At 38.6% G+C, this 14,763-nt stretch overlaps 1 protein-coding gene and 1 pseudogene across 1 annotated transcript; both read left to right on the forward strand.

Moving 5' to 3' along the window:
• The first annotated feature begins 4,889 nt into the window (after positions 1–4,889).
• Positions 4,890–5,834, forward strand: LOC139040777 (olfactory receptor 4D6-like; annotated as a pseudogene).
• A 6,031-nt stretch (positions 5,835–11,865) lies between these two features.
• Positions 11,866–12,666, forward strand: LOC139040653 (olfactory receptor 4D11-like). Its single transcript, XM_070487402.1, has one exon. The coding sequence runs from the start codon at positions 11,866–11,868 to the stop codon at positions 12,664–12,666; it is 801 nt and encodes a 266-aa protein (XP_070343503.1).
• Positions 12,667–14,763: the final 2,097 nt, after the last annotated feature.

Consider the following 14,763-nt stretch of genomic DNA (forward strand, 5'->3'; position numbering starts at 1 on the left):
ATATCTCATTTTCTTTGGGATTGTTTTCTGTGTATTTGTTACTTTCTTTCTGTTCTGGTGATTTAATGTATTTTTTCATATTGCTTGATGTTGTTGATTTGTGCCTCCGCATGGAAATAGAGTTTAGTCGCTCCTTTCACTTGTTTCAGCTGCTGCGGTGGGGGAGCAGCTGTTTATACTGCACCAACCAGGAACCCTGTCCACAGTTGCTAACTGGGCCTGAGGCATAACATCAGAGCTCAAATTAATGAGGAAAAGCTTTTACTTTAAAGTGTATGTTAATACACTTTGTCTAATTTTCAAAATCAGAAGCCATTTAAAATCTATTTTAAAAATTGGACACAATAGAATATCTTTTAAAAAAAAGATTACCAAAATCCAAATACCCACAGATAATAGCTGCTACTATTGAGGTAGACATCTTTCCAGACTTCTTTTAAACATATAGATTTTGGGGCCTGCCCAGTAGCATAGAGGTTAAGTTTACATGTTCTGCTTCTGTGGCCCAGGGTTCGCCAGTTCAGATCCCGGGTGCAGACATGGCACCACCTCTCAAGCCATGCTGTGGTAGGTGTCCCACATATACAGTAGAGGAATATGGGCATGGATGTTAGCTCAGGGCCAGTCTTCCTCAGCAAAAGGAGGAGGATTGGTAACAGATGTTAGCTCAGGGTTAATCTTCCTCACAAAAAAAATAGATTTATTTGCAAAAGTAACAGTATGTGATACAGTCAGCACTTCAACATATCACTAAAAAGGACTCTTACCACATCCAAGAGTAAAGTTCTACATTATCAATTTTATTGGCTGAAAATACTGAATTACTCTATTGTACAGTAACTTATTGAACAAGTTTTATATATCAGATATTAATCTAAATTCTTATTTCTTATAATCTGTACTGTCACAAACTTTCTTTGCACTTATGGCATTAAGCACTTGATTTATTAACTGTTTAGCATAAATTCCTAAGATAGAATTCCTGAGTCAAAGGACTTGCACATTTTAAGTTTCGGCACATATTTCAAGAATGACCCCAGAAAGTTTGTCCCTCTGTACCCTCCTACCAACCATATATCTCCTTCCCCATATCCATGCAAATAATGGGTCTTTTAAACATTGACCAATACTTCAGGTGAAAATTGATATCTCATTGCAATTTTAATTTTCATTTCTTTGCTTAATAGTGTAATTAAACATCAATTCATATATGAGCTGACCAACTATATTTCTCTGTGAATCATGACCCACTTTTGTTTTAAAGTATACATTTCTCACTGAATGATAAAAGCTCTATTTATAGCAAAAGTAGTAAACTTATTTTGTATTATTTTTTACATACATTTTCCCAAGTTTTTCATTCACTTTTAGTTTTTAACTTATTTTTAATGCTTTTGAAACATGGAAGTTTCATATTTTTATTCAACCAAATCTAATAGTCTTTGGTAATCTTTGGTGTAATGCTTACAAAGTTCTTCTCAACCCCAAAATTATAAAAACAATTACTTAAATTTTATTCGAATATTATAATAAATTTGTTTTTTTGGCATTTGTATCATCAAGATGACAAACTCTTCAGTCTTCCATTTCAAGTTAAAATGTGTTGCAATTTATTTTGGCTTATGACATCCATCTATAAAAAGAAATCAAACATCCAACCACAATTAGAATTAGGCTGTTTCTTTACAATACCTTAATCATTAGTTAAAATTAGAAAACTAATGTAATTTTTGACTAGACCTAGACCCAGTAAAGTTCATGTCTGGACTTATAGATGTACACAAAAATGCATTTCCAAAATGCTGAGTGCAGCATTATTTGAAAATAGTAATGAGGACCCAACTAGGCAAACTGAAGGTGGCAATGTATGATTTTTGTGGCCCCTCACCTCCTGCAGATTCTACAAGCCTGACTCCCAATGCTACACACCCATCCTTAGTTTCCATATTACCTTTTCAACCCCTGTCGGCCAAGACTGCTATGATTTCCTGCCTAGCACCCATTCCAATCTTGCCTTCATAACCAATGCTTGTCCTGGACACGGCTGATTGCCTTATACCTATGAAAATCAGTCTCTACCTTAGTAACCAATGTATTTACTCATCACATATACAAAGGATTAGGGAGATCTTACAGCAACAACAGCAAAACACGTAACAAAACAACAAAATATAAGTAGGAAACTGTTAAGAGATTACAGTTGAGAAAGTATGGAGTAGGAAATTAACCCATATATAGGTTTTTGAGTGTATGGAAGACAAAACAGAAATAGCCCAGTACGTAGTCTTCATTGTCTAAGAGGAAGATCTTACTGGTTTCCTAGGGGAGCTGTCCCTGACACTTGGGTCTAGGTCAAATGTTTCCCTTGGAGTTTCAAGTTGGGAAGCTAATACATCTTGCCCTCAATACAATCCTAAGGTGGGCTCTTCTTTGTAGACACCTTTTATAAAGGGAAATAACATAATTTGAGTAGCTTTCTGTTGTTTGCTAGGTGGCAGTAAAAAATTCCAGAATACCACCTCCAGGTACTGTGTTATGATGGGATATTAAAGTAGGATTCTTATTGTATCATATTAAAAGAACCCTTAGAGAGAAAATTCACTTTTCCACAGGAATTAAATGGTTCTAATGGTGAAATCAGAAATCTAGGAAAATCAACAGAGAAGATTTTTATTTAAGAAGCTTTCTGCATGTCTGAACTCCTCAAATTAAACCATAAAATACCCCTCAACTGTAACAGAACTGAAAAAAGAAATGCCACTAAACAGGTCATTTGCAGGGTGCTTTATTATGTTTTTATTTCAGGGATTGTGCTCTGTTCTTTTTTTATCTAGTCTACTCTCTTTCTTATCCTATTTTCTTCAGATATGCTTCCATTGCTTTGAATGCCAAAACTGTTTACTTTCTATTGTTGAACTGGCTTTGGGTCATCTCAACTATTTGAATTTTTAAAAATTATCTGCAATATGAGAGTCCTTGGACATACAAATATTCATATTTAAGAGAGTTTTGTCCTCTGATGGCCAGATATCTGATTTGAAAAAACCTTACTTGCCAACATAGCAACAGAAGAAAATCCCTGGAATTTGAGGTTATATTTAATCCCAGGTTAAAATTCTCTATCTTTCCAAGAGTTTAACTGTTTTAGATTCTACCTATAGGTGAGATCATGCAGTGTTTGTCTTTCTGTGGCTGGCTTATTTCACTTAGCATAATGTCTTCCACTCAGAAGCAGAGAGTAGGATGGTGATCACCAGAGGCTTGGGGTAGAGAGAAATGGGACGATGTTAGTCAAGGGATATGAGCGGTACAAAGTTTCAGTAATGCAGGGTGAATAAGTCCTGGAAATGTAATGCACTATAGTTAACAATACTTTATTGTATGCTTGAAATTTGTTTAAAGGGTAGATATTAAGTATTCTCATGGCAAAAATTCAAAGAGGACTCGGAAAATTTTTATTAAAGTTATGTATCTTTCACCAATCCATAGAGTGATTCTAGAAAAATAAATACCCTTCTCCATTCACCCCTAAAGTAAGGAGGATCAGATTAAGTCACCGCTGAGGTCTGGAAGTTTTAATGATGAGTTTGTTTGTGATGATTTCATGTGCTCTGAATGATGATTGCAGCTCTACACTCAACCAAGAGACTTGTGGACCAAGTGAGATCCAAGTGTCTCAGAGCACATGGAGGAGTACTTATGATTCTTCTCTCCTGTATGAAAGGAGATGAGGATTAACTAGTCAGGCTACTTAATTAACTGTAAAGTTAATCTACCCACTATAATTCTGATATAGCAAAGTAAGCCCCACACCCTCTGATCTGGCAGAACGCTACAGTGGAAAAACCTCTGGAGACTGTTAAATAAAAATTATTCACCAGACACTTGTTAAAAATGGCAAGACAGATTTTATTCAAGACTGTTGCAGTAGAGGTCAAGACTATTGCAATAGAGGGGAGAGATTAAGCTCAACTGCGAATACAATGAGGAGAAGTTGGGATTTATAGCCAATGAACAGAGGGAGAGGGTCAGTGGATAGAGAATTACTAAAGGGAGAATGCAAGGATAGGGGGATTCTTGCTAAATTGGCTTAACAGGATTCTTGCTAAAGACAAGCCAAGAACTTCGATACAAGGAGTTAGATGTCTAGGGTGGGGGTTGAGAAATTTGATCAGATATCAAGGGTAGGGGCTTCTTGCTAAACTGATTTAGCAGGATTCTTGCTAAAACTGAGTTTATCCAGGAAAAATGTGTAAGGTCGAGGTTGACACCTAGTTGAGAAGAGGGCTCAGAAGGGCCTAACTAAAATCTCCTCAAGAAGGGAGTCTCTGTCAAGTCGGAAAAATTATTTGGGTTCAAATCCTTGATTTGCCACTTATTAACTTTGTGATTTTGCAAATGTGGGAAAGTCATTAACTGCTCTAAGCTTCAGTTTCTCCTATGTAAAATGGAGATAATCATAACTACTCTACAGAGCCCACAGAGACACCACAAGAATCAAAACCAAGATGAAATGTTGCAGGTGAAAGCTTTTAGTAAATTATAAAGCTTTGCATACATGTAAAGAAGTTATTTCTGCAGGATAGAAAATAAGCCATGGTCAAATGACCATAGTCTTTCCAACTCCCTCTAGTCAGAGTAAGGACATAGGAGTTCTTCTTGTCAACCTAGGGTTTTACAACAAGAAAGGAAAATCACCAGGATAAAGAGTTTCCACACAATGAAAAGGGAGACTCTAGCACAGTTTTTCTGAGTAGTCGTTATGATCTGGATACTTGCAAGAGCCTTATAACAATATATGATAAATGATATTGCCGCCTCATGACTGCATACTCCTAATCCTAACATATCTTCTCCTAAGGTAGACCTAGCAGAGGGTAGTCCCCATCATGGGCCAGAGCAACCACACCACTGTGAAGGAATTTGTCTTCCTGGAACTCACTCGCTTCCGGGAGCTAGAGTTTTGCTTGTTTGTGGTCTTCCTTGCTGTGTATGTAACAACTGTGCTGGGTAACACACTCATTGTGCTGACCATCACCTGTGAGTCCCACCTCCACACTCCCATGTACTTTCTCCTGAGGAACAAATCAGTCCTGGACATTGTTTTCTCAGCTGTCACCGTTCCCAAGTTCCTGGTGGATCTTTTATCAGAGAGGAAAACCATCTCTTACCATGGCTGCATGGTACAGATCTTCTTCTTCCACTTTGCTGGTGGGGCAGATATTTTTTTCCTCTCTGTGATGGCCTATGACAGATACCTTGCAATTGCCAAACCTCTGCATTATGTGACCATTATGAGGAGATCGATGTGAGTGGGTTTGGTGGTCGCCTCTTGGGTGGGTGGTGGTTTGCACTCAATTGTCCAGATAATTCTCTTACTTCCACTCCCCTTCTGTGGTCCCAATGTCCTAGATGCCTTCTACTGTGATGCGCCCGAAGTGGTTAAACTGGCCTGCACTGACACCTTTGCTCTGGAACTCCTTATGATCTCTAACAATGGGCTGGTGACACTCCTGTGGTTCCTCGGGCTCCTGGGGTCCTACACTATTATTCTGGTGATGCTGAGATCTCACTCTGGGGAGGGCCGGCACAAGGCCCTCACCACCTGCACCTCCCACATCCTGGTGGTGACTCTTCACTTTGTGCCTTTCATTTACATCTACTGCCGGCCCTTCACTACACTGCCCATGGACATAGCTGTGTCTATCAATAACACGGTCATCACCCCCATGGTGAACCCCGTCATCTACACTCTGAGGAGCCAAGAGATGAAATCAGCCATGAAGAGACTTCAGAGAAGGATTGGGTTTTCTGAGAGCAGTAAACTGGGGTGAGCAGTCAGATTGAGATGGAAATCTAACTCTGATTAGTTTTTCTCAAACCGCTATCCTGGGAGTAAGAGACAGCTATCTCTTTTCTCCACGGTCATTTCTCTACATCCTCATAGACGCTTAACTCTATTAGAGGGAATATAGAAACAAAAAGAAGAGATGAGGTTGAACAACATGAGATATTGGGCTTGCAGACTGGGGAGAGGAATGAGGTATAAGACTAAAATCAATAACCTAATGCTATTTTGTTGTAATCTGTAACTCTCATGCCAACATACTTTACCTCACTTTTACCACCTGCAATATGGAAATAACATTGTCTCCTCACAAGGTTGCCAAGAGAGTAAAGAATTACAAATGTTGAGAGGATGATAGTTGCAAAAATTAGCATTGCTCCTGGAATTAATCAGGCATACAAACGATTTCCCTGTTATAATATTCCTAAATGTGCATATATACAGAATATGGATGTATTTCTTTCTCACATGCTTTCTCTAGTGTCTCTGAGATTTCTCTGCCTTCTATGATTATTCCCAGTTGATTATTAAAATCACTTCTTGATTTAATATTTTGAGTACAGAATCTTCAACATATTTCAATATATTTCACTATTCTCAGATCCATTCTACTGATTTTCTCACTCAAATTAATCTCAAAAGTACTTGTACAAATTGGGGCTATATCTGCACAAAATCCACAAAGATAATTTATTTTTTGTTAACTTAAACTTCTTTATTCCCTCTATCTTCTCTCCACTTCACTCCCAGGGCTTTTATAGCTGGAGCAAAACTATAGTTTTGTCTATATATGCACAGACAATTCAAGATAAATCACTGGTAAAAAAAAAAAATACCTTTTCACACACTCAAGATCCATTTTTTGTAGCAGGAGAGAAAAGAAACACATTGTAGGCAGGGCCATTTAGGAATAGCCACTGGGTCTTCTTTGTAATCCACCTCTCTCCCAAGAGGACGATTCTAAAAATGTAATTATGTAGAGAGACAATAAATCTCCCTTCTCTCTTTATTCCTTCTTCAAATTCTACCCTTCAGACTCCAAAAGTCATTAAAAAATTGGCCAAGAGGAATAAGAAATCTCAGGAAACTTCAACATATAGACCATTCTTTTGAAATTGTTATGATGCATTAATACTTGCAAAATGGTCCTAGTAGATGACATACATTTGTGATTTTCTCTGAGTCCTACAAGACAGAGACATTGGGCCAAGACTCTTAACCACATGGCAGTGCTTCTCAAACTTTTTAAAATTATTGCCCCCCCCAAGGAGCTTTATTAGGTGTTTTTACTAATTGCTTTCCCACAAGAAAATGTAATACCAAAGATATACTGTATATCTTTTTACACACCAAAGATCTTTGAAGGACCACACATCATTGCAATATCTAAGATTTTTTGGCTACCAATAACCAATTTTTGCCCCCTTGGTCACATTTCCCACACTGAGAATGAATGATAATATGGCATTAGATATTTCTATTAACATGTTTCCCCAAAATTCAAAGAATCACAGAATAAATAGCATATGTCTTCTGGGGCCTTGCAAGAATTTGGAAAGCATAGAAACGTGGGCATCTTTGTTTGTGTGTGTCTGTAAGTGCATGCATATGTATGTGTGTGCACGTATGTGTGGATTTGTGTCCAATAATGACTTGGAAAATATTTAATAACTCCCACTGGAACTCCAACACTGTCATAAGAATGTCCATTCTATTTCCACACTCAGATATAATAAAATTCCCTTTGGTAATTCTCATATTAGGCTTGAGCCTAAGGGACTACTGTATGTGATAGGGATGCTTTGGGACCAGATGAAGAGCCATGATGATGTAACTCCCTGAGTCTGCCCTTTCCAATGTGAAGTTTTAAGAGAAGATACCGAAGTCTAATGTAACTAACCTGCAGAAGGACTTCAACTTCTAACATGATATTTCCCCAGAACCATACACACTGAGGCCCAGCTATCCAGTCTCAGATGGCATAAATTCCAGCTTGGATACTGAAGGATTTGGGTAAGAACATTGAACTGTCAGAGTGTGAGACATTGTGGATTATACTTGGATAGGATGTGCATGAAAATGTACCTAGTGTATAAGATATTGCAAAAATATCTGAAAATTTTAGTAACGGAAAACAAAGAAGTAGATTTTAAATACTGGAAAAGGAGGAATGTCTCCTTAAGAAGAAGGAGCCACAGAGATGGAGTCAGCATGGTAAAAGAGAAAGCAGCTCGTATTTGATGGAACAATTGAGTTGCATATAAGGAGCAGATTTTATTCTAGCTTAGGGTTCGTCCATGGGATCATGGAGCCTCTTTCCACAACATTGGTGCTTCCTTCAAAAACATAATCTTAACCTCAACTTATCTTAAAAACTGTGGAGGTTTCAAAGGCAACCCTATTTCCATACACTGCCCATGACTCACTGGGTCTCTTTAGCCTTTGATCCAGAGCCTGTCTTATTCCTGAACCCAATGACCCAGAGCTGAAGGCTCAAGTCCACTTGGTTAATTCATGCAAGTTCATGGAAACAAAAATAGTTAAGTTGGTTCAAAGAGAAGTTGTACTTCTATTGAATCGCATTTTATTGCTATTCAATAGAATATTCTACATATGTCTTCATAAATAACCCTCATGATAGGCAGGTCAGATTCTGTTTTCAGGAAAAAGGGAAATGAATCAAGTTAATTGAATGTCCACTCTGATCTTGGTACTTTACAAACATGATCATAGTTACTCCTTATGCCACCCATTGAAGTAAGTGGTATGCTTCCCAGTTTGCAGAGGAATAAATTGAAGGAAAATAAAGAACTTGCTCCATGTAACAAATGAGGAAGAGGCAAAATTCCAACCCAAATTTGCCCTACCTGAAAACTCTTAACATTGCCCTACACCACATCACGTTAGATTGCCCTCACATTTTACAACTGAGGATCCAAGGAACAGAGAGGCAATGTGACTTTCTCAAGGTCACAAAGGTGTTTTATAGCCTGGATCAGAAAACAAATCTCTATCTGGCATCCCTCAGGCCATGTCAAAGATGTTAACAAAAGAGTTTCTTAGCCTGTGTTCATCAAGATCCTTCTCCCTCACTCACATTCCAATGCCAATGCTTATAAGTAATGATGTGCACTTACCAGCTAGATTTATAAATTTAAGAAACATTTATTGAGGGCCTGGCCCTGTGGCCGAGTGGTTAAGTTCATGCAATCTGCTTGGGCAGTCCAGGGGTTTGCCGGTTCAGAGCCAGGGCATGGACATGGCACCCCTCAGGCCACGGTGAGGCAGCATCCCACACAGCACAACCAGAGGCACTCACAACTGAAATATACAACTATGTACTTGGGGGCTTTGGGGAAAAGAAGGGAAAAAAAGAAAATTGGCAACAGATGTTAGCTCAGGTGTCAATCTTTAAAACAGCAACAAAACATTTATTGAGCACCTAATGCATGCCCCATACTAAGTGAAGATTTGATGGATGAAATACTGAGCAGACAGGATGAACTTGAGGTATAATAGGGAAATTATAGTGTGCTAAGGGAAAAGAGACATATAATTAGAAGAAACTGTTAAAAATACCAGAAGAGAAGTCAGTGCAGGGAATGAGTCACAAAGGGGTGTCAGGGAAGTTTTCACAGAAGAGGAGTCTCTGGACCCGAGTGTCAAAAGGTCAGTGTTTGTGAAGACGGATAGATGGGAGATTCTGAGAGTAGGGAGGATACGGTAGGTAGAGGGAGCAACAAGATCACAGATCCAAAGGCATAAGAATGTGTATAACATTGAAACACCTGAAACAGAATCAAAGGAAACAGGGCACTAGATAATATCGAAGATGGAGGGAAGTCTTAGATGCTATAAGAAAAGTTTAATCTTTATTCTATAAGCAATAGGGAACTACTAGAAATTTTCCAGCAAGGGAATAAGTGGTCCCATTTATGACTTGTGAAGATATTTCTGCAAACAACAGAGAGGATGAATTAGAGAAAACTACACGGAAGAAAAGGAGACCAGTTACAGAACTCCTGCAACAATCTGAGGAGAAGTGATAAAGGTTTAAGTGAGGATGAGGAGAATGGGACAAATTGAGAGAAGTGAAAAAAGTAGTACCCTCAGGAGAGTTGTAACAGTGCCCAGGTCTCTTGCATGTGGGTGGCTCAATATAAGTCTTTTGGATAAAACATACTGCCTATCAGTACATGCTGTGGAGGTAAGTGTGCCCTCAGAGACTGAATAAACTGGGAAAACAAGACAAGTCATCAAATTCTCCAGAGCAAATGAGAGGCAACATGTGTTTTGGGCTTATTTATCCACATAGTTTTTCAAGACTCTTACCTTCCCAAAGTTTGTTTTTACACAGACCAATCATGATGCTTCCCAGTTGGGCACTGATCTGGACAGTGACCATCTATCAATAAGGTAATGCCAGGTGATTCAGGCAGATGCTTAGGCTGAGGATGGCTTTTACCTATAACTCTGAGTTAACTTTGTGACCACTGCCACCATCATAAATCTTCTTATAAATTATTGAAATGACATGGGCTGAATGTCAAAGTCTAACTCCATCACTAGCTTCCTGCGTGATCTTATACTTGTCACTTGGGCCTCTTAAGAACTTTATTTTTCCTTAATTGATCTTCAAACAACCAAAGGTTGCTTACTCCTGACTCATACGGGAAAAATACAAGGAAATAAAAATCCTCTAAGTTGGATCTGCCCCTTCCTCCTCAGCCACGACTCTATAGTAAGAGAACATACCAACCCTCAGGGATGGGGAACAACCATTGCTTCCATCTTGTGTTTATTTTACTCCATCAGAAAGTGAAAATCCCAAGCTCACTAGAAACTGTTTATCTTTTATAGGAAGGGCACAGGAGGAAATTCACATTTACCTGTACTGCCTACATTTCTGTGGTAACCTTGAATTTCATGCTCGTTCTCTATGTATGCATGTCTGGACCTTTGTGAACATAATCATCTCCATCACCATCTTTGTCAACTTCTTTGTGTTAAATTCATCATTTACCCTTGACCTCTTAGTATCTATGAAATGAAATAAAACATTGAAGAGAAGATGTCATTTCTGCAAGGTCTAAAATTCCATTGATGGAAAGAGGAAATTGAGGAGCTAATAAAACTCACCACTGAAAGTTCTGTAGAGTGTTCCTTACACAAATTATTCATGGATTTATATATTTTGAAACTGGCAGGCAGTGTGGTATAATGGAAAGATCCTAGAACTAAGAGACAGAAGAAAACTGTGTTACTTTTTCTCTGCCACTGGTTTTCTGAATTACTTTGGAAAATTGGCTTATACTTATTGATTTCAGTTTTGGTATTATTAAAGTGGGAATAACAGCTTTCTCCCTAAACTCAGAGGGATATTAGGAAATTTTATTGTAATTAAGTGTGCAGTAGCTTTTAAAACAATAATATGCTGTTCAAATTGACCCATATCATCTTGTTACTGAAAGGCATTTGAGGGTTGATTTATTCCAAAGGCTTTTAAGCCATAGAAACAAAGTGAAACTTGAATAAAATCAGAGCTGCTCTGATTCACGAAGATGTAGGGAACCCATAATTCTTTCCATAAAGCCTTCCTTAGATCTCTTCCTCAGCAACTTCTAGGGGTGAACTTTAAAAGATCACAAAGTCCCCAATCAAGTACGGTAGGAAAGCAAATGATCTAGCTCAAAACTCAACTTGTACTAATGAGGGAACTGAAGCAAGTAGAACTGAGTGATTTCCCTGGTAACACAGATAGTTCATGAAGAATAAGATATATTTATGTATGTTCATTTTCTGTATGAGGTAAAACTTTGATTTCATTACCTAAGTAATATTATTTCTTTCCAAGCTGTACTTGGAGGAGGAAATATCATCCAATGGCCCTGAGAAATCATACCAGGTTGTCTGAAATCATTTTTTGTGGCCTTACCCAGTCTCAAGAGTTAAGCTTGCTCTTATTTTTATTTTTAGCTGTGATTTATGTAACAACTGTGTTAGCAAATGTTGCCATCATGATCACTGTGACCTGTGAGCCTCGCCTTCACACCCCCATGTACTTCCTGCTCCGCAATCTCTCTGTCTTGGACATCTGCTTCTCCTCCATCACTGCTCCGAAGGTCCTAGCAGACCTTCTGTCAAGGAGAAAGACCATCTCCTTCAACGGTTGCATCACACAGATGTTTTTCTTCCACCTCCTCAGTGGAGCAGACATTTTTTCTCTCTCTGTGATGGCCTTTGATCACTACATGGCCATCTCCAAGCCCCTGCACTATGTGACCATCATGAGTAGGGGGAGATGCACTGCCCTCATTGTGGCTTCCTGGATGGGGGGCTTTGTCCACTCCATTGTGCAGATTTCCCTTTTGCTACCCCTCCCCTTCTGTGGACCTAATGTTGTTGATGGCTTCTATTGTGATGTCCCGCAGGTGCTCAAACTCGCCTGCACTGACACCTTTGTCATTGAGCTTTTAATGATTTCCAACAATGGCCTGGTCACTACCCTGTGGTTTGTCCTTCTTCTTGTGTCATACACAGTGCTCTTGATGATGCTGAGAACTCAAACTGGAGAAGGCAGGAAGAAAGCCATCTGTACCTGCACAGCCCACATCACTGTGGTGACACTGCACTTTGTTCCCTGCATCTATGTCTATGCCCGGCCCTTCACTGCCCTCCCCATGGACAGAGCTGTCTCCATCACCTTCACTGTCATCATCCCTGTTCTGAACCCCATGATTTACACCCTGAGGAACCAAGAGATGAAGTCATCCATGAGAAGACTGAAGAGAAGACTCATGCTTTCTGAAAGGGGATAGCCTGATTACAGATTGTGGATCAAGCTGCAAGAATATAATTGAGATATTTTCTTAAAATATTAGCTGTCACATATTGTCATGCTTCAACCATAAATAGACGAGTATAGCAAGATGGCACAGGCACAAAGGATCAGCTACCTGGCACAACGATATTGAGAAGGAACACCAGCAAGAAATTAAGCAGATAGAACATAGTCCTTAAAGAGCAATTGACAGCAAGCAGGGCACAAACGTGAAATACTGTAGAAGTTCTTGGTGTCCAGGCAATGGGATGAAAGATAGGACTGTGGTGTCCAGACATGCAGTAGGCAACAGGGACACAACCATTCAGTATGTGTAGAGACTTAGTTTTAAGGATCTTCATTGTCTTTCACTCCCTGTGACTTCCTAACAGTTGGATGTGACCTAGAACTTATACAGTCTTATTTTTAAAGCTCCAATATATGCCTACAGCAGGGGTAAGAATCTGGAACTACCTGTCTAACTGTTCATACTATTGCCTCAGACATAAGTTAGTTTGACTAGTTGAGAAAGGAAAAGCTGTATCTAAGCCAATAAATATTTTTTTCCTATGTGCACTTCTTTGTCATTTCCCTTACCACAGTGCATTAAAGAGCTCCAGAGAACTTAGCAGATCTAATTCTCCATTATATTTGCAGTGACTAGAAAAGTGCCTGACCTGTAAGAAGCTATTAGTGTTTGTTCATTGAATTTGTGGAATGGAAGGAAAGGAATTTATATAAGAGTATGACATCAGTTCTACTTAGTCATGGTTTTTAGAATTTATTTATTTATTTTTATTGAAGTAACATTGGATTATAACATTATAAAACTTTCAGGTGTACATTAAAATATATTTCAAATTCTGTGTAGATTACATCATGTTCACCACCCAAAGACTAATTACGATCCGTCACCACACATGTGTGCCTAATCACCCCTTTTGCCCTCCTCCCTTCCCACTTCCCCTCTGGTAACCAGAAATCCAGTCTCTGTTGTTATCTTTTTGTTTGTCCTTTCTTTTAATCTTCTACTTAAGAGTGAGATCATAGAGTATTTGACTTTCTCTGTCTGACTTATTTCACTCAGCATAATACCTTCAAGGTCCATCCATGTTGTCACAAATGGTCAGATTTCAACATTTCTTATGACTGAGTAGTATTCCATTGTGTATATATGCTACATCTTCTTTATCCATTTGTCCCTTGATCAGGACCTAGGTTGCTTCCAAGTCTTGGCTGTTGTGAATCGTGCTGCAATGAACATAGGGGTGCATGTATCTTTATGAATTTGTGTTTTCAAGTTCTTTGGATAAAGACTCAGCAGTGGAATAGCTGGATCATATGGTAGATCCATTCTTAATTTTCTGATTTCATAATTTTCTGAAACTCCATACTGTTTTCCATGGCAGCTGCACCAGTTTACACTTCCACCAGGAGTGTACAAGGGTTCCCTTCTCTCCACATCCTCCCCAACATTTGCTGTTTCCTGTCTTGTTAATTATAGTCATTCTGACCAGAGTGAGGTCATATCTCATTGCAATTTGATTTATTTTTCTCTGATAGTTAATAATGTTGAACATCTTTGCCTGTGCCTGTTGGCCATTCATATGTTTTCTTTGGAGAAATCTCTGTTCAGATCTTTTGTCCATTTTTTAATTGGGTTGTTAGTTTTTTTATTGTTGAGATATATGAGTTCCTTCTATATTTTGGGTATTAACACCTTATCTGACATATTGTTTGCAAATATCTTCTCCCAATTTCTAGGTTGTCTTTTCATTTTATTGATGGTTTCTGTTGCTGTGCAGAAGCTTTTTAGTTTGATGTCATCCTGTAGGTTTATTGTTTTACTATTGTTTATCTTGCCTGGTCAGACATGGTATTTGAAAGACTGCTGGAAAGACCGATGTCAAAGAGGGTACTGAGTATATTTTCTTCTAGAAGTTTCATGTTTTCAGTTCTCACATTCAAGGATTTAATCCATTTTGAGTTGATTTTTGTGCGTGGTGTAAGATAACAGTCTGATTCCATTCTTTTGCACGTGACTGTCCAGTTTTCACATGATTTATTGAAGAGACTCTCCTCTATCCATTATATG

The sequence above is a fragment of the Equus asinus genome, chromosome 17 (genome assembly GCF_041296235.1).
Source record: "Equus asinus isolate D_3611 breed Donkey chromosome 17, EquAss-T2T_v2, whole genome shotgun sequence".
Lineage (NCBI taxonomy): Eukaryota > Metazoa > Chordata > Mammalia > Perissodactyla > Equidae > Equus > Equus asinus.